At 37.4% G+C, this 20,970-nt stretch overlaps 1 protein-coding gene across 7 annotated transcripts in view; it reads right to left on the bottom strand.

The window, feature by feature from the left end:
- Positions 1-20,970, bottom strand: part of LOC149078607 (inositol hexakisphosphate kinase 2-like) — a 104,855-nt gene that overhangs the window by 8,971 nt on the left and 74,914 nt on the right. For 5 of the 7 annotated variants that reach the window (XM_089240722.1, XM_089240723.1, XM_089240724.1 and 2 more), the window contains exons 2-3: positions 4,495-4,894; positions 1,026-1,161 (exon numbers count right to left, since the gene is read on the bottom strand). In XM_089240722.1, coding sequence (XP_089096848.1) covers positions 1,026-1,161; positions 4,495-4,894 — 536 coding nt within the window. Of the gene's footprint in view, positions 1-1,025; positions 1,162-4,494; positions 4,895-7,264; positions 7,377-20,791; positions 20,892-20,970 lie in introns of those variants that run through there. The other 2 variants (XM_089240725.1, XM_089240726.1) reach the window with 2 other exon arrangements.

Genomic DNA, 20,970 nt, shown 5'->3' with positions numbered 1-20,970 from the left:
TCACTGAATTGGAGTCTGAAGACATTTTCAGACTGCACAGGCTATATCGGCAATCATCAATTTCAGCCAGTGCTTCGGTTAAGAGGGCTGGGTGATGTGTGTGTCGGGTGCTTTATTTTTCATGTAACCAACACATACATTACATTCATAACAATAAAACACATTAAAATAACAACAATAAAAAGAAATTCACACACTGAAAAAAATTACTATGCACAATTTTATAGAGAAAGAAAGAACACAACATGGCGGGAGTGGGGGGGGGGGAGACAAAGTGCCACGACAATGAAAACAATGTTTGCAGAGAGCTAGCTGTGCAGAAAAAGGGGAGACACAGTACTTAGAGGAACTCTTAGCAGCAATTTAGAATTTAGACACGGTTACAAATGCAGGCCTATATGTGGACAGCTAAACAAGATGTAGATGACAATTTAATGCAGGTGATTCAAATACACAAAATTTTTCATACTTGGGGGAGACAAAGAGTGTTGGGACAATGAAAATAATGTTTGCAGAGAGGGGTTCCTCTGCAAGGGGTTCCCTTGCTATATTTGAGGAAAAATTCAACTTTTTGTGTGTCATATTTGGATACTGATACATATACAGACAAATGTGAAAGGGTTATACAAAATGTGAAATTTAAAATATAAAGACTGTTCAAGAACCCAAAGCTGAGCATGCCTGAGGTTCTTCTCAAGAGGGTTCCCTTGCTACATTTGCACAGGAACTTGGATTGATGTTCAACAATTTAGACACAGTGTAGTCTGAAGACAACATAACATTTCTGGGATTCGTATTAGTGTGTCTAATAACATGGAAAGTAGTCAAACAAGTCCCAGAAAAGTAGAAAAATAAATATCTATTGGACTACTATAATTCCCCAAAGAGAGATAAAATAATCTCATAATCTTGCTTACCACCTAATTTTTGAATGTGGGTTTATCAAGTTGAAATCTATGTTAATGCTATTTATTAAAACAACAGCGTTCAAAGGTATTGTTTTGAAATTAGATAGCTTGGATTACCTTAGCTCTGGTGATGCATGGTGCTTATGTGCTCTTCTAATCTTATCTTCACATTCCTCATATTTGCTGTCTTGAAAACCTTTCAGAGGATGGTAGATAGTTGGACTGTTGTCCATGCGATTGACTTGTATCACACCTATAAAAGTTTAAAAAGTAAAGATTTTCACAAATGAGATCACAAAATAATTAAGAAATCTGCAAAATAAACGATTTGATTCATAAAAGATGACACTGAAGGAAAAAAAAATGAAAGTAATTTTACATGTCACTGGCCCTCAAGATGATCAAGTTGCCAGTTGGCAATTAAGGGTTCTTAAAGGTTGGCATGTTTTTTTTCCCCAAGGCTGGTTGAGTGTCCTTTCGAGACGACAAGCATTCGGCACAACCAACCAACAGCAACATACCAGAAAATCTGTGTGAACTCGCTCATAAAGACTGCAAGAGAAATATTGTTTTGGTCAGCTCTATGGTGAGAACCAGTAAAAGAGTGAGCTAGGATATTCCTTGGAGATACCTTGAACATGCATGATATTAAGTTCGTGAAAGTTGAAAAGTAATCAAAAGCGACAATTCTGAGCTTCATAAATCAACAGCTTAATATGATTTAAATAAAAAGTGTCAATTTAAATGAAACTCTAGAGAATATTGAGTAAATTTCACAGATTACTTTTTTTGTGTAGATATTTGGGCAATTTTTTCTTAGAATTTACCTACAAAGTTTGTTGATGTTGCTTTACATGGATTTATCTCCATAATGATGATTTTGCAATGTGATTATATATAAATTTTTAACTCATATAATATACAGTCAAATCTTGATAAGCTGAATGTGCAGTGGCTGACGAATCGAGTTATCGTTAGTTTGACTTATTTTTTTGTTGTAATAACAGTGACATTTAAAAGGAATGGTGTATTAGTAAATAATTTCAAACTACTCGGCATGAAAAAATTGGCAAAGATGAATTATTCTAATGCCTAATTATTGAATGAGAATATTGAAAAAACAAAACACATGGACATATGTATTATGAGTATATACATACACACAATATTTGTATAAACTGAGCATATGAAGAAAGAGAAAAAAAAATTTATTCTCTAAAAAAAAATTCAGTAATTTTTTATTGCCTTTAAATTTTTTCTTATAAATGTTCAAAATGATCTTTGCGGGAATAATGTCTCTCTCTTTCATTTTTTTTTAAAGATTGTTAATATGGTATTCAGAGGGATGCTTTACTTTGAGCTTTTTCTTCAGGTTTGGATTTCCCCCCATTTCATCAATAATTTGCTCTTTTTTCCTTCAAATTTGAAGATTTCAAGCTGCAATTCGAAATTTTTGAAAAATCTACACTCAAAAATTTGTACTGACGCTTGGACATTGAATTCACCTAAAAGTGAAATGGCTATTTTGACAAGGTTAGATGTGCAACAAATGGTTTGCAAGTACAGATGACCACATTCATTGTCATTGCTCAATATTTATATTAAAAGAAAAAAAAATGGAAAAGGGGAAGGAAAGAAAATTCTTTATTAATGTATATGCCAAACCTTTAAAATTCCTCACTTTAATTCCCCCCCCCCCCCGGTGCATTCTCGTGTTCCTCCTTGCAGTGTGAATGCTTCCAGATTAAAGGAAGAAAACCTTGACTTTAAGGAAAAATTCTAATCATAAAATAACATTGAAGGTTTTCTGGAGCAGAGAAAAGACTTCGACTTTAACAGATATTCAACTTATCAAGAATTGACTGTATTTGATACATAGCATATTATATCCTTATCTGAAAATGAAACACCCCAAAATAGTGTTCATTTAATGGTATGATACTTTGCATGTAAAGTCCTATCTCACAATGTTAGTTTTAGGAAAAACTATACTACACTTGTTACATTTTGACGAAAATAAAGTCTCTTGATATACTGGACATGGTCAGAACTCATTGCCAATGGTTCTTCATATCAGAGCCGTTGTTTTTAAGGGGTTGTATTAGCTAGTGAACAATGCTTCTGTTCGTTTTTTAAAGGCAGCCTCGAAGATAACTAACAGGATGAATTTGGCAGACATTATTTCACAAGTTCTAGAATGAATTACCAGAGAGTAACTAAGATTACACAACAATGTCAGCATTTCTGTCACTGTCAAAAACTAAACTGATCAAAGATATGTATATATTGCAAGCAAATGATTTTTCAGAGTGTAATTTTTTAAAATTGCAATAGAAATGCACAGGGGGTGCAGAAGCATATTTACAGAAAGGTTTAAAGGGCTATAGCCCAGGGTGGTAAATTTGAGGAATAAGTGGTCAAGAAAAAAAAAGTAGAATGAGAGAAGGGCGGCAAAATTTGTACGGTCCACAAGCACTATAAATCTGCCTCTGCCAGCAGAAAGAGTGACTTAGAGCAGAGCTTGACAAATCAGAAAAAATTTTAGGTGCCACGTCCCCCCCGACAAAATCTATCAGAAATAGTAATAAGATTAGGTACCAAAGCCAATTTTTTAGTCGTCATAGCTATGTGGTGCCTGAGATTTGTCAATCTCTGACTTAGAGTTTGTGTAAGCATGTTTATGACCAAAGGAGTGGTCTAGAGAACAAGGGACAAGATTAATAAGCAAACAAAAAGATTGACCTAGAGAGTACATAACCATGGGTATGACCACAAGAGTGAGGCATAGAGTGAGCATCAGGTCAGTGAGCGACTAAAAGTGTGAGAATGTGAACATGGGAATCACCTGGGTAGTATTTCTCAACCTCTGGGTCGTGACCCAGCACCAAGTCGTGACAAAAAGTCACACCTAGCTGCAAGTGATTCACAATTTCATTTTTCCAATAAATTTCTCACTAGTTGTATGTATGACCGGGACTAGAGACAAAATAAATTTACTGGGTTGCAAGCGTTTAAAGGTTGAAAACCACTGACCTAGAGATCATGTAACAATGAATGGGAGTGACCAAAAGAGAGAAGGACCAGATCAGGAAAAGACAGAAGGAGCAATTAAGAAAATGTACATGCACACGAGTGATCAAAAGAATGACTTAAAGACCGAGCTATTTGCAGGATTGTGGGTAGAGAAAGTGGGATGCAGCACACAGGGCAGCAAATTTGAAGAATGAGTGGTCAAGAAAATTCATATGATGGGTTCTACAGGAGTGTCATTAGTGTTTTAGACAATAGGTGCTCAGCTTGAGCTTTATGCAAGATAATTTTATTCCTGAAATGATTCTGAGGGCCCAGCGCTACAAAATACTGCAAACTTCCATAGATTCCCAGGCTGATCCTGAACGCAGATTTAAAACAACATGAACAGTATCATATCGATGAATGAAAACTACTTTCAGTTTTGTTACTAAAAGAGAAGAGGGTGCAATTTACTTATATGTACATGCAATGTTACCTCCAAGGTTATCGTCCTCGAAAAATTTGATACATAAAAAAACAGACTGATAGTTGCGCATTACATATCAAAACATACCTTTATATTGTGGAATGAATCTTCGCAGATCTCTCGGCACATTTAAGTAGAAATGCAGCTCTCTTTGTATAAGTGGTTTGCAAAGTGTACTAGCATCGAGAACTAGAAGCTGTGTGTGTCCACCCACCTGATGGGTGAACGGGTGGAGAACTGTAATGGGGCTATTAGCCGCTTTCGCCTTTTCCAGCAATGATGCTGCCATCTCCTCATGATCCTCCATGTCACTGGTTGCTGAAGGAGAGCTCGTATACACCATGACCGCCTGCGCTTTCGACTGCGCACAAAGTTTCGGAGGGAATGGCTGGGCTGGATCTGCTGGCCCTGCGGATGCCCAGAAGGCAGCAGGACAGCTGCCCTGACTTGGTGCACTTTTGTTTGTTAGTCTGGCACAACAGCAGACCTGGAAAGAAAAAAAAAACCACCATTAAAACAGTGCTTTCAATGTTAGTGATAATAATAATTTACAATATAAATTGTATACAAGTTCATAATCACATAACAAAATAAAAAGTAATAGCTTAATCCAGTGGGTTCCCTGGGCCCCTCCCTCCTACTTGATAGAGCTGAAACCAGGAAGCCCCAGGATATGTTTTGTTATTAGAGCAAAACAATATAATTGTTCCCTTTCTCTGCTATTCATATGAAGTGTGAAAGACTGGATACCAAGCAGAGATGAAGATAAAGTTCAAAAAGAAAAAATGCATATGCCTCAGCCAGTGCTATCGTAATGCATGGGGCCCACCTGGGCATGCTCAAGATCATGAGTTTGAAATGTACAGGGGGGGGGGGGGAGCTTTACAATGAATAGATCTGGATACAATTTTCAAAAGTAATAGGTAAATTGACAGTCAGATTTTCGAGCCAAGTGGGGGAGGTCCCCCATTGAAATGACTTTGCCAAGGGCCCACGATGTTGTATAGCAGGGATGGACAAATCCAAGGTGCCAGGATCATGATGATTAAAAAATAGGCACTGGCACCTAAAATTTCCACATTGTGCAGTTACTAAATTGCAGGCTGAGAGCAGCACAAAATGTTTGGAATTTATAGTAGCTTATCGGCCAACATGAAAGAGGATCACTATGCCCTGAAAAAGTCAAAGGAAACATTATTTTGGACATTTTTCTTCGGATAATTTTTTTTTTTTGCCACCTAAGAAAATTGTTGTGGCACCAATGGATCATGGATCCTTATGGCTCAGCCTCGACTTTACTAAGTAGACGGTGCTACATAGCACGCACTAGTGCGACTGGTGATTCTGAATATCAATCAAAAAATACATAATTTGATAATTATACCTGGCAATCATAAAATTGTTATACACCTTTTATTCTTGAGTACCAATGCCCATAAACATATGTAAGGGATGCAATTCAAAGGGACAGCGTATTCAACTGGTTGGTAGTCACGAATATATTATAACTGGGGAATATATATATATATATACAAAATTTGAATATAGGCTGTGAAGTCATGTAACCCCGCCATTTCAAGGACCCAGCTCAGGAAATGGGATCCCCCTATAATTACCACCTGTGGCACTACTTATTTATAGCTAGTTAGAAAAATAGATGGCAGCAAGTCCTGAACACACTAGCTTATGGTAAAAACCAAGGCCGTAGCGGGGGGAGGTAGGGGACTAGACTGGAAGGGGGAAGGTCTCATCTGCCTTAAAAAAAATTTCTGACAACGACCTTGGTAAAAATGCCTTGAAAACCAACATTTTAAAGACAATACAGGATACACATTATACACATTGTTATGCCCTACAAATCTTAAGCCTCGGAGCCACACACACACAATCGCTCTCTCTCTCTCTATATATATATATATATAGAGAGAGAGAGAGAGACAGAGTAGTCATAAAATGAGACTCAAATCGCAAAGTCCCGGGGTTCCTCACTGGTTCCCAACTTTTACGCACGAATGCAAGCCGATCTCCCCTTTAAAAAGTCTTGCCACAGAGAGCAACAAGCCTACAAACATTCAATCATTGCATTCCATTCACTTCCCTTTTGAAATAAGTGCATTTCATGCCTTCTGGGGTTATTATTATTGTAAATAAAATATAGATAGCAGCACTGAAAAATCAGGCACACCACTATAGATATGCACTCAGACTAAGGTACACATGCTTATACTTCTAGCACAACTAACTAAAGTAGTAAATTGTCCATGGCAATAGACCTGAATTGTACTCGGTTTGAAAGAAATAAATAAAGTTTAGGAGACACAATTTGACGGGACATCTGACACAGGTAATGAGGGGCCCATCCAAGGAGAGGGCTGACACTTATTAAGGAGACCCTAAATTGTAATAAGATCCGAGACTGGTTTTTGAAGATCAAGAATACTAAGTGCAGTAGCCCAAGGCCATCTTAAGAGCATCATGGGCCAAGCAATTTTTCTGAGGCCCTACTGGTAAATTTTAAAAAATTTCAACCAGATCTCATTTTTGTTGGGGCCCCTCTTCTCTTGAGGCCCCGGGTGGGCCCATGCGCTGCAATGACCAGGCTGCAATATACCAGGTATAAAGCCTTCATATATAGGCATACTCATAGCTGTAGGGTGCCTACCCTGGGACAAGACATGTGTACATTATTTTGTGGGGGGGGGGCAGCCTAGTTACGGGCCTGCAGGTAAGGGGGCTTTAAGAACATCACTGATCCGGGAAGGCGATGCCGCTGTTTGCATTTATAAATGCAATCCTATCTTTGCATTCACAATAAATTTTTAAAATTTTTAAATGCGGATTCTGTAAATGTCCTTACCAGAAATGGTCTTATTTCGCTTTTGTTGCTATTATTACTTACGAACTGTCAACTCAACTGCGAGTGTTTTCATTGCTTTCTCTGACCGCGAAACCGAAATCAGCGCCTTCTTACGACATCCATGTAGAATCGATAGAAAACAAATAAAACACCATCAGTATGAACAGCGTCATCTAGTAGCATTGTCTAGAAGTACTACAAAGAGGATGATTTTCCCTATATCATTTCTTTATGAAGCAAACAAAAGCAGCAGCAGGCATGACAGGGCAAAGGCCTGCTCGCCTCTCACAACGGCTTATTTCCAGAAGGGAAAGCGGGGTAGCGGGCTTTAGACTGGCGCTAAAAAAAAGGTTGGATAAAATAGGCTAAAATAGCCTTGGAGGGAAGGCAAATATCAGGAACGATTGTTTACGAAAATTAGTTGAATGGGAGAAGAGCGGCGAAATTTCTTTCTCTCTTCCACAGGCGGTAAAACCATAGATCCATCTGTCAAAGCCTAGCAGGGGTTGTTCAAGCTCAGAGTCACAACTGTGGAGCAGGCCGAATTCACCCTTTAACTGCTTCTTCTACATGGCAAGGTACACCAAAATGTTGGTTTGCCCCGGCTGACAAAGTTGCGCCCTGTTTAAGCTTACCTGCCACCCGGGTGCGATACTTGCCGCTTGTGATAGAGTACAGGGAGCAGCACTTGGCCATGCGACCCATTAAGGCCGCACGGGGCGCCGTTCAAGAGGGTTGCTAAATCCGGGGTGAATGGGTAAAAAAAGTTCCATTGGCTGAAAAACAAAATCAAAGAAAATGTTTTTTCTGTCTTTGCTCTGGAGAGATGAAAAATCCGAGAGGAAAGGGCGAAATTTTTTTTTTGTTAGGAATTGTTTGGATAAGTTGTAAGGGAGGGGGCATGACCCCCAAGGGTAAGGCTGACAGGGCTCCTGCTTGAGGCCAGGAACTAAATCCTTATAATTTTTCTTTTTTTTCACATTATGAATTAACTGTAGAAGGTAGAAAGTTTCCACCCTGACGCAAGATGTAGGGCTATGGGAGGCAATAGGCAGGAGGCACAAAAAATAAGTCCCGCACGGGTACAGATTTTGTCCTGAGCTACCCGATAGCTTACATTCTTGTTTATCGTATTAGGGGTCATTCAAGTATTACGTCAGCATCGGGGGGGGGGGGGAGGGGGTTTCGGATTTGCTGACTTTTGATGACAACGGGGGGAAGGGTGTTTGAAGGTTGCTTATGTAATCAACCACCCTTTTTTGATGATATGATAATCTAAGCTGCTGACGAAATTTTGCTGACGGGGGGGGGGGGGGAGCAGTGTTTTCCTGACTTTTGCTGACATGGCGGGGGGAAGGGGTCAAAAATGGCTGAAAATATGCTTACGTAATACTTGAAGGGCCCCTTACGGTCAGATGTTCTGTCTATTTTCTCAACGTCTCTACTGTCGAGGTATGACTCAAAAGCGTGATGTCATGTGAATTTTACTGTGTCAAATTTTGGGGTCGTAACTAAAGTCTACGCTACCGCCCCTTATAACCTGTCACCAGAGTGCGCCGCGCCCCTTGCACCCTCGCTTAAGCCTCACCTGGGGGCCTAGAGAGTTTTCAAGCAAAAGACCGTCAGTCACATGCGAGGAGGACTCTCGCCTGACTTATCCTGTTTGTCGAGATATCTTCCAGCCTAGCTTCGTGGCAGAGTCTGGAACATATAACACTGTATATGTTCCACACTGTATACAGTATCAATATTTTTCTAGAAGACACATATTTTTGCTGATAAAACGTTATTTTTACCCCTTTCATTGGTTATGGACTAAAGTAACTAAGAAAAACACCATTTTTTTACGGTTTTAGTTTATTAAATATGGACATTTAGTGTCTGAGAATGCTTCCGTGTACACAGAGTTTTCTTGCTGCGGAGAAAATAATTCCCTGCAGTTTATAATGTAGTATGTTAGTTTGTCATTCTGCACAGATATCGGAATTCTGTGCGGGGAGAAGGTGAAATAACAAGAATGTGCCCCTTCTGAGAAAAAAAGTTATAGGGAACATTTTTCATGTAAGAATAAAATTTAACTTTCCCAGCGAGCATCTCGGTGCTCACAATGGCCTCCCCCATATCCTGGATCAAAGCTTCCTAGACTTATGGACGCAGGTAAAGTTGCCAACTATTGCTAAAATCACTGAAAAATCATCGATGGCGAGAAATGGAGCCATCTATTGCAAATTGCAGTGGACCACAATGATTTCTAGGAAATAAAAATGTATTTGCCATGTTTAAATATGACAAGCACACACGTGGGATGAATACAATCTTATTTATAGTCGTTATTATAATATAGTTATACCTATATTAGGAGGTAGGAAGGGAATTTTAAACCTTGGTTTCAATAAAGAAAGAAAATTACACTTGCCTTCGTTAAAAATACGTGAAAAAACGGTACATTTTTACAAAAAAGCTCGGGATGGCGGCCAAAATTACGTAAAAATAGGGGGAATGTCCTCGGAAATATGGAACGTATGATTCAATCAGTAGCATCAAGATTATTACAGTTGGAGAAATATGCCAGAGTTCCTTTTCGAGAGCGAGGTTTTCTTCTAGTAATGATTGTAATCAAATCTACATTCATTAATATGCTTTCCATTAGGGTGACAGGACTCAAACCTTGTGCTTACGCATAGCCTTTATGGCTGCCTTAAGAGCATCATGGGTATTCCAGGCAAGTGATGTTCAGGTGGTCCTATCTGGTTGAAATTCACAGCCTACCAGTTTACATACACTTGCTCTTGAAAATCATACGTCCGGATTTCAAGTTATCACGAGACCTTCTCCTATGCATGCGAGGCCTCCGGGTAGGGCCCCATGTGTTGAAAAAAGTAGCGGGAGTTCTTACTTATCGCTCTAAAACAGTGGTTCTTAAACTTTTGTCACCCGCAGCTTTCTTGTTCAATTCGTGGTTTATCTGCTTCTCCCTTGAGTAGTTTAGAAGATATTTTCACTTATAATAGAACCAATTCAAAGCATAAAAGCACATAAATCACTATCTCCTTCACGCCGCGATGCCCCAGGGAGCAGCGACGCACACTTTGAGAAACGCTGCTCTACAAGACGTCAAAAATTCCCATTTTCAAAGGTCAAGGAAAAACCATCTTAGAGTAGCTCATTTGAATATTTGAATTCTCACAGATGTCAGAACACTACCCTTCTTAACATAAACGTCCAATTAAAAAAAAAAATTAGCCGCGGGTTGCAGCTAGTACCTTATGCGTTTAATCCCTACTTGATCTCCTCCAGGAAAAAAAAAAAAAAATTCTAGCTACGGCCTTGATTTAAACACACACTCGTATATGAAAACATAACTAAAAGCTATACAAACACACAAGGAATAGGAAGAGCGTGTTTTCCTTTCTAACGGAAGGAAGGAGAAAAAAATTTCTATTGCGGGAACATATAACTAGAATTCTGCCGCACAAAACTGGAATCTGTCATCTTATCCTTTCCAGCCCTAAAAATTATATTCATAGGCTTGTCTTTGAACTGATTAATCGGTCAGATGTGAAGTTTTTAAGTTAGGGTTGAGCGAGGGCCAAAATCTGATAGGTTTTCCTGTGTACTGTGTAAATACGTATAAAAACAATCTATCTATGCAAAGAACAACTCCAAAATAAGCAACGTATCTCACTCGCTACCTTAAATAAAATCAATGAAAGCATCAGATTGTGTGGAACAATAATTTCCGAGCACGGGCAGCTCCCCTCCCCGTCGGTGAAAAAGTTTATTGGCATAGGCTGTTTGGGAGGAGGTGGATATTCATCACCCCCCCGTTCACTATAAACACCCTCGATGATTCGCCTCCTCCTGATCTACACCTTTGCGTACCTAACTCAAATAGTGCTAGTAAAGATATCGACCTAAATTAAATTAATTTAAAAAAAATCTTTCTTCATAGGGCATTTTGACATACACAACAAAGACAAATCAATGAATTATTTTTCCAGTTTTGGCTCAGGTGTGAAGAGGTTGCGTTTCCAAGCGGAGTCATATGCGCCCTCCTCCTTCTTTTGGCCTTGCAGAATGATTAAGGGGTGAAAAAATAATAAAAACACATATGTTAAGAATCTAAGTAAATCAAGTGGAATACGGTGGGCAAAAGATTGACTAACACTTTAGAATTCGTCAACCGAGAGAGGCTGACGGTTATTTAGCCGGGGGGGGGGGGGGTTCGGAGATACACTTTATTTATAAAATTTTCGCGCGCTATATATTCACCTGAAAATAAATTTAATAAGTAGAAAGGGTCTTGTTTTTTGATGGTGGAGACACAAGAAAAAATGAGATGTTAAGAGGTCACTGGTGTTAACTATAGAGTACACCGTCTATACAGGGCGTATAGCAGGGGTTCTTAATCTATGGGTCACGACCCAAAATTGCGTCGCAGTGCTTCCGAGACAGGTCTTACAAATCCACTTACAGCCGGGGATTCCTAACCTACGGGTAGCGACCACGGTTGCGTCACGGTGGCTTCTGAGATGCGCCGTACGAATCCATTTACAATCCTGTTATTGATGCACTTATTGCGCCATTGGTTTCAATAATTTCGAAAAACAAACAGTCCCATGGGTTGAGAAGGTGATCTTGTAAAATTTGGGTCAAAAAAGGTCAAAAACTCCCTCACGTATAACATTTAGGTGCGACCTGAAATAACTTGAGAACGGAGAGAGCTCTATACAGCTATGCAACTCTATAGTAAAAAAAAGACTACGCCTGAGAAGCAACAAATAGAAGTGCATAAAAAAATGACCGGTGCCTTTACTGTATGCTGAAAGAAACTTACTCTATAACATTCGTATCAAAATTCGCCGAGATATCGGTGACTGAAGTTTTTGATTTTTTCAACTGTTAAAAACCATCTTCGTATTCCTTGTAAGACTTATTTACTTCCGAAAAGTAAAAAAAGAAAGAAAGAAAAATTTCAATCAGATATTTCGGTGAATTTTTATCCAAATGTTCCTGTGTAGATTTCTTTCAGACTAGAATACATACAGGACAGAGGCGTAAATTTTACTGATTGTGGGGGTCGCGTATGAAAAAGGTTTTATAATTGTGGGAAGCATAATGGATAGCGACCCGTTTATGCTTCCCACAATTATTTCTTCACTCGTTTCTGTTTGTTGCATCTGATTGCGTGATCATTTTACAACATACATGCTCAATCCATGGCCCGCGGGCCCAAATGCCGCGCTTGGAGTCCTCTGATGTGGCCACCCAAAACCTCAAACTTAACTTTATAGAAATGAACTAAGCAACACATAACCAGATTTCTTAAGTGAACCACGGCGTACTTACAGGTAAATGATCCGCGGCACATTTAAAGATCAATTAAGTGACCTGGGACACTGTTCTAGATCACCTATGTGACCCACGGCACATTTAAAGATCATTTAAGTGATCCATGGCACATTTACAAACGGATTAAGTGACCTGGGCCTCCAGATCAGCGGGTCTCAATCTTTAGAAATGCCCACGGCCCGGTTTCATTTGTTTTTGCAAGTGGAAGGCCCGGTCAAACACACGACTAACGGCGAATGAATGGGGTAAAAAGAAACGACCAATCACTCGTAGTGAGAATGATGTCAGGGTCAGGCGGTTGAGAAACACTGCTCTAGATCACTTTAGCTCGCGACACATTCGTACCAGATCACCTAATTGACCCGTGGCACATTCCCAGATCCCCTTAAATGACCCGCAATGCATTCCAAGGCCACTTGGGAAACGCAACACAACTTAAGTGACCTGCGGCACAGCCCCATGTATAGATCACAAATATGACCCGCGATATGTTTTCAAACCAATGAAGTGGCCCGCATTCTTCAAAAGGTTGAGTAACTCTTGCTTTACAACATCGATATCTAAGTTTCATAGCTGTAAGTTAACAATTTCTGCTGTTTTCATAAGTTATTTCATTTCGAAAAGACCTTCCTCACTGTGTATAACAAAAGTCCTTTTTATCATTACAGCCTGTTTCTACTCTTTTCTTTTGAAATGTTTAACACTTTCCGGAATTCGAAGCAGTTGAAAAGTGGAGGGAAAAAGGAAAGAAGGAAAATATATTGGTCGAAATGTGAAAAGGATAATCCTGCAGTGAATGAAATGCAGTCCTATCCCTCGTTACTTTGCGAAGTAAACACCACCGAACTATGTATACAAACCCCCATTTGTAAAAAACTGGCCTAAAAATGTGTCTACATTAAAAACTTCACCACGAATGATGTAATTCTGCTGCACTGTTATCAACGGTGGACGATGGAAGGAAAAGAGTGAATCCTGCCGAGTGTACAACTCGTGTTAACAGGGCTGGAATTCGACTCGACGGTGTTCCGTAGATCGTTCCCAGTGATATACAAAGACTGACGCTTAAAATAGTACATACTCACTACCCGTGTTTTTAGAGCAAAGGATACAAAAGAGGAAAATGATTTGTGTAGGGTGCACCCATAAGCCTCTGGAGGAACAATATCCATTGACGTGTGGGAGAAGGTTTAATACAAGGTGTCCCATAAATTCGTAAATAGTTTAAAAATTCATAGGAATGGAAGGAATTGGTATATTTGAATGCGGTTTGAGAAAAATTCATTCCCACGAAGGGTTTTTTTTTTTCGGAACGGTAAAAAAGGTTCAAAAGTTTTTCGACAATGGGCTCTGAACGAAAAGCTCAGTGAGAGTGAGTGGACCTGAACCTTTCTTTAATCTCGTCTGTGTCCGGAACGTTTGTTAATCTTCAGTTGGTGATTCGTGGCTGAGGGAAAACAACTTCACGAGTGGTGTTTTATTCACCAATATCAACATCATAATGAAAATCTTGTGTTACCAAATCATCGTACACCCTGCATTTTGCAGGACTATGCTTATATTTTCGATGATTTGATTTCGTGCAGTGGCCTCTGTCGATAAAAATTTAAACTAATATTTTTTTGTACAAAAAAAAAATGCTTAAAAAAGTGATAAATACGTATATGAAGTACAATCTCTTAATAACGGTCACCAATGGGACTGAAAATTTATTCCACTAACGAAGAGTGTCTGTTAATTGATAGCAAAATACAGGGTTTGCGCAAATGAATGACATTATAACAAGAATAAATGTTTTCAAAACTATTTTGCATAATCGGTGTTACATTAAATTTTTTCAAATTTTTCCCCTCATCGCTCAATAGATGGAAGCACTTCCACAGAACGCAGTGACTGAAATTAACTGAATCATTCTTTTTTTTTCCCCTTCCAGTTACAAATTTCTGAATGCGCGCTGCACAGCGGAAACAACTCTTGCATATATTCTCCCTAACACAGAGAAACTTTTATTTCCCCCCCATTGTCACCATTTTTGATATCAAAAACTGCGTCCTGTGGAAGTGGTGCCATCTGTTGTGAGCGATGTTTAAAAAATTCGAAAGTTTTTCTTTCTTTTTATGTGTCACAGATTATGTTATGTGCAATAGTTTTGAAAATATAAATATCCTAAAATCGCGTGTCATTCATTTGTACAAAACCGAGTCTCATCAACATAATTCAATAGAGTCCAATAACGGGAGGTGTCCGTTATACTGAGATTCAGCTTCTCTTTTGTTAAAGAGTGAAGAAAGAAAACCGGAAATACCTATCTCTTTATTTTGGGCAGGGGAAAAGAACATATCTACACCAATTTACTGCATTTAGGTGAGCTTAAGCGAATTATATTTGAATTTGAAATGTAGGGCACGGATTTTTGAGCAACGTTTCCTCGACAAACATCTTCCAGTAACATACATATCATGCGTAAAATACAGAAATTTTCAGGTGAAAAAAAAAATTCTCATATTTTTTTTCGAGGAAGGTTCTGGTGACCGTTAACCCAGTCACCGTCGAATAAATGCTAATACAGCAAACCCCCTGACTGACTTACACACTGAAAAATATTCAGTAAGCTACTATACTGCGAACACAGAAAATGGTGTGACCATAGAATAAGGATTGCACAACTGCAGTGACACATTAGCACGAGGATTGCAGTGTTTACGACGATGCGTTTACCCTCTTTTTTGTTTCTAGTTTGACTCTATCGAACTTCCTGATTTAATAGCGTTAGTTTTTTTTTTCCAGTTCAGTGGCACAAACGCACACATGAGAGAAACATTAACCGTATCCGCTTCTGTTTGTTTTTCCTCTCTATCTCTGAGGACTGTCAATTTTTGCTTCCTGGAAACCGGCATAATAAAGTTCAATGGCTTCCCAGGTCTCTATAATATCTTGCTGGTATTGATCGGCTTACCATACTTTGAGCAAGCTTTATGAGTAATATGAATTTCGGAAATGCTTTTTCTTTTTAAGGGTTAATAAACTTATATGTTCCGACATCATTCTAGGAGCAATCGTTATTGATCATTTGGGGAGATTTATCTTGCCACGAAATCTTTTCTAAATAAATGAAAACCTTGAGAAACCTGTTAAAATGAAGCCCTTTAGAAACCTGACAAAATAAAACCTTTTAGAAACCTGACAAAATAAAACCCTTGACCAATGAACCATTGAGATACTTGATGAAATGAAACACTTTAGAAACCTAACAAAATGAAACCCTTGATGAACGAATCCTTCAGAAGCCTGAGAAAATGAAACTCTTGACCAATGAACTCTTGACAAAAGAACCCTACAGTAACACCCGACAAATGGAATGTTCGTTAAACCATTTCTTTCCCACCAGTGCCTGTTAAAACACTTCTCTCCACACACACACAACATGTCAAAATATTTCTCTCCAACAATGCTAGAACATTTCTCCCCAGCAATGTTAAAACATTTCTCTCCATAAATGTTAAAACATTTCTCTCCATAAATGTTAAAACATTTCTCTCCATCAATGTTAAAACAAAACATTTCTCTCCATCAATGTTAAAACAAAACATTTCTCTCCATCAATGTTAAAACAAAACATTTCTCTCCATCAATGTTAAAACAAAACATTTCTCTCCATCAATGTTAAAACAAAACATTTCTCTCCATCAATGTTAAAACATTTCTTCCCAGCAATGTTAAAACATTTTTTTCCAACAATGTTTGTTAAAACAAATTCATTCAAGAATGGTCCCTAAAAAACGTATTCATGAACCAAGGCCATCTTAGCGAGTCCATTGCAGCAGGATCCGAACACTTTTATTGCATTTATTAACATACGCAAAAAATTATTTTTGAGGTAAAATACTGAATCGAATTACCCCGAAGAAAACGGAGTAAAATAGCGATGTAAGAAATAACAATACTAAAAATCAATACTAACAATAATAAAGTAACGCAATAAAATTTAAGAATGAATAAAAAATTTCTATCTCCTTTTCGATTCGAGGTTCTGGACCTTAATGGCCATCCGCCAAAACATTGTCTTCATAAAAAATTAGTTCTTAAAACTTATTAATTTCAACAATATTCTTTCACATTATATTCTTTGAACAGTATTCTCTTAAAACCGGATCATGTTTGCAACGAGCAAGGGTTTTTTAGTGTCCTTTTACTTCTTTGGTAGAAAATTCTTGCAAAGGTAAAAACAGCGTGAATGAAATACTATTTCAAAGAAAAATGAAAAATACTTACTTTAGCATAATTTAAGAATGAGTAAAAAATCTCTAATCTCTTTTGATTCATTAATTGAGACACAACTGCTTTCAACAATGGTTTCTCAAGGAAACGCTCATTCAAAAATTGTATCTTGAACATGCTAATTCAATAATGGTCTTATTCAATAATGAAAACGCGCTCCCCCAACAACGACTAACCTAGCGACGCCTGGAATCTGCGTTACGATGGCCCAGTAATAATGATCAAATGTTGAAAATGTTCGTAGGATGTAATGTATGGCATAGGTTACTTAAAATAAAGGAGAAATTTCAGCGAATAAATCAGTCGCGCTTTCAACTGTTCTGGGAATAAATTTAACCGGGACATTTGAACAGATCCAGACGAAAGAAGAAAATGGAAATTGAAAAATTAACCGAAAGTGTTATTCGTTTCTCTCGTGTCGGGAGTAATGGAACCATTTATAGTCGACGAAATGACGCAAGAAACTTTTCTATAAATTTCATCAACTATAAAAAGGGCAATTCATTGTGAAACACAACCGTGAAATCATGAAATGCATTTTGGGGGGGGGGGGACAACGCAATTTGTGCATTTTTCTCTTTTCAGAAGGAAAGAAAACTGATTTGACAAAATTTATTTAACCTTTTGTATCAATTTATAAAATTTTTATTAACTCGAACCACATTGATCAATGAATGAAGATGAAAACATCATTGAAAAGTATTTGCACTCGATGAAATGACGAAAGAAACTTTCTAACAGAAAATAGAAAAAAATCACCTTAAAATTTTCGAATAAAATTGAGAAAATGTCATTTCTGTATTTTAAATTTAAACTTAAAAAATTTTAATGAATTAAAATAATGACTAAATTCATTTAACCTCTCGAATCATTTATTTACTTCTATTTAGTTCCAATCATTGCATTGACCAATGAATGAAGCTATAAACCAATGTGTCTCAAAGTATCGCTTCCCCCAGGGTTAGGGGAAGCTGTAAAAACTGTGGCTTTATTAAATAGGATCCCGTGGGTTGGCTTGAGTTGGGTGGTGATGAGAAAAACAAATTTTGAAGAAGGGGGCGATGGAACAAAAAGTTTGGGGGACCTACGCTATAAACAAAAACCATAATTTATTCAATAAAGTAAGTGTGTGTGAGAGATGCAAGAAACCTTTCTATATATTTCTCTAACAATAAAAATTGCACTTAGAAATTAAAGAAAATCTCGAAATCATTGAATAAATTAAAAAAATAGTCATTTCGATATTTTAAACTTGCAAAAAAAATTATATAAAACGAATTAAAAAACTATTTAACCTCATATGGTATCGTTTCAAAAAATTTTATTCGGTTCGAAGCATTGCATTGACAACTGAATGGAGCTATAAACCATCACTGAAAAGCATTTGTAGCAGATAGAATGACGCAAGAAATTTTTCTATAAATTGCTGGATATATTAAAAAAAGAGTCAATTCGGCATTTTAAATTTGAACTAAACCCTTTCTGGTTCACCCCCCATAACAACGTATTTAATTTTTTTTTAGCAAATATGGATGTGAATGGGTGCTATTAGTATATTTTTAATTGAAACAATAATCATCATCACAACAATTTAATTAATTGGGGGATTTTTTAGCCAAAAATGGTTAATTAAGCGTAAAATATACATTTTCCTTTTATGCTTAGCAAAGTCGAGTAGTTTTTACAATGAATTTTAATTCAAATCCCTCGATTTGGTGTGATTTTGTAAGTCTTTGAATATGTAAAACTTCAGCAGATCTCAAAAAATGCCACCAATAAAGAACCAACTCTTTCTAGATAAAACGTATAGCATTTGCAAAGCCGTATTTTTTACTGAAATGACACTAAGAGATGTACTTTTTTGAAATACCGAAAACATTGAGGATATAAAACATTGAGTGGTATAATGAATTTTTTGACCATGTATTTGCAATGTATATTCAAATATACACAGGACCATAGAGGGCTAAAAAAAATTGAATGGATAAACATAACGACGAAATTTATTTACCCTCTTGCATCATTTCTAAAATTTTGATTCAGCTCCAATCATTGACCAATGAATTAAACTAAAAATATCACTAAAAAGCACACTGACAGATGATGCTAAATTAAGAACTCGATCACGGGACCGTACAGGGATGAAACACAACAATAACTATCATCAGCAAGCGAAATTTCACTTATGTAAGCAACAAAGAATACGTACATCCCATCACAATCAAGCCAAGTACCAAGTTCAAAGTCACAAAACGGAGAAGACGTATAAACCAAAAACAAATAAAAGGAAAAAAAAATAGACCCAAAAAGAAAACGTTGGAAACGAGAAACCCGGGATTTCATTCAAAATATTCAGTCGAAAATCAAGAAAGATCGCAAACTAAAAGCACAAAACGATATTCTTTATTAAGGAATGCGATTGTGAGCTTTATGCACAGAAAAAGAAGTGGAATGCGATTTTGAGGTTATATTATAAGCATTGACCAGATTGCTCACTCAAGCTAAAAAAAAAACCCCATCATTAGGAAACACACTAACAGATGATGCTAAATTAAGAACTAGATCCCGGGACAATACAGAGATGAAGCACGGCAATAACTGTCCACAAGCAAATTTTCTCTAATTAAAACACTAAAAATATGCAACATCCCTTCACAATCAGGCTAAGTACAAAGTTTAAAGTCACAAACCTGAGGATGGATACACCAAGAGTAACTAAAATAAACGCAAAGATAACCTTGGTAACGAGAAACCAGGGATATCATTCAAAATATTCACTGAAGCATCAAATAAAGATCGCAAATCAAAAGCACAAAATACCCAGAAAAACTTAATGCAAATCTCATCGTTTCATTTGTGTGATGAAGCATATTTTTTATTAAGGTATCCGATTATGAGCATTATACATAGAAAAAGAAGTGTAATGCGATTTTGTGGTGGTATAAGCATTGACCAAATAACTCACTCAAGCTAAAAACATCACTAGAAAGCACACTGACAGATGATGCTAAATCAAGAACTAGATCCCAGGACAATACAAGGATAAAATAACATAAGTAACTGTCATTCACAAGCAAAATTTCATTAATTGAGGCACTAAAAATATGCAACATCACCACCAAGTTCGAAGTCACAAAGCTAAGGATGGATGCACCAAAAGAAAAAAAAAATCCAAAGAAAATCTTGGTAACGAATAACCAGGATTTTTAGTCAAAATATTGTCAAAAATCAAGAAAGATAAGAAGCCAAAAGCATAGAAAACTTTATGCAATTTTTTTTTCTTTTTCGTACGAGTGGTGAAGTATAATTCTCGATTAAATATCCAGTTATGAGCTTTATATACAGAAAAAAAAAAGTGGCAATGCGATTTTGCGTTTATATAAGCACTGACCAAGAAACATCACTAAAAAGCACACTGACAGATGATGCTAAATTAAGAACTAGATCCCGGGACAATACAGAGATGGAAATACAGCAATAACTAACACCCACAAGCAAAATTTCACTAATTAAAGCACTAAAAGTATGCAAAATTCCATCTCCACCTTTGGCAGATGGAAAAGCCACAACTGAGGATGGAAGTTCAAAGTCACAAATCTGATTATGGATACACCAAGAGCAAAAATAAAAAAGAAAACGAAAAAGGAATCGGAAGAAAAAAAAAATCGTAACGAGAAACCGGGGATTTTTCATTCAAAATATCCAGTCAAAAATCAAGAAAGATCGCAAATCAAAAGTACAGAAAACCAGGAAAATAAAACAAAAAAACTATTGCAAAATCTCATCTTTTCGTTCGATTGGTGAAGTATATTCTTTATTAGGTATCAGGTACTGAGTTTTATGAGTGAAAAATAGATTAAGTGGAAATACGATTTTGTGGTTATATAAGCTGCTCACCTTTAATTTTCAGAGCAGTCTTCTCGCTGGGTCGACTTGCTTCCTTCTGGCGTCGGGAAGATCGATACCCAGTTGTGCACAATGAACACGGCAAGAAGAAGAAGAAGCGCGCCCCCCCCCCCCACATCTCATTCTAACATCAATGAAAAGGCCGCGCAAAGGCTCATGGGAGTTTTATA

This window comes from Pholcus phalangioides, unplaced genomic scaffold, assembly GCF_987345545.1.
Source record: "Pholcus phalangioides strain wild (caught in Gottingen) unplaced genomic scaffold, Ppha-v1.0 ptg000013l_1, whole genome shotgun sequence".
Lineage (NCBI taxonomy): Eukaryota > Metazoa > Arthropoda > Arachnida > Araneae > Pholcidae > Pholcus > Pholcus phalangioides.
Note: the sequence above shows the minus strand (reverse complement) of the source record. Positions and strands in the feature narration are given on the sequence as shown.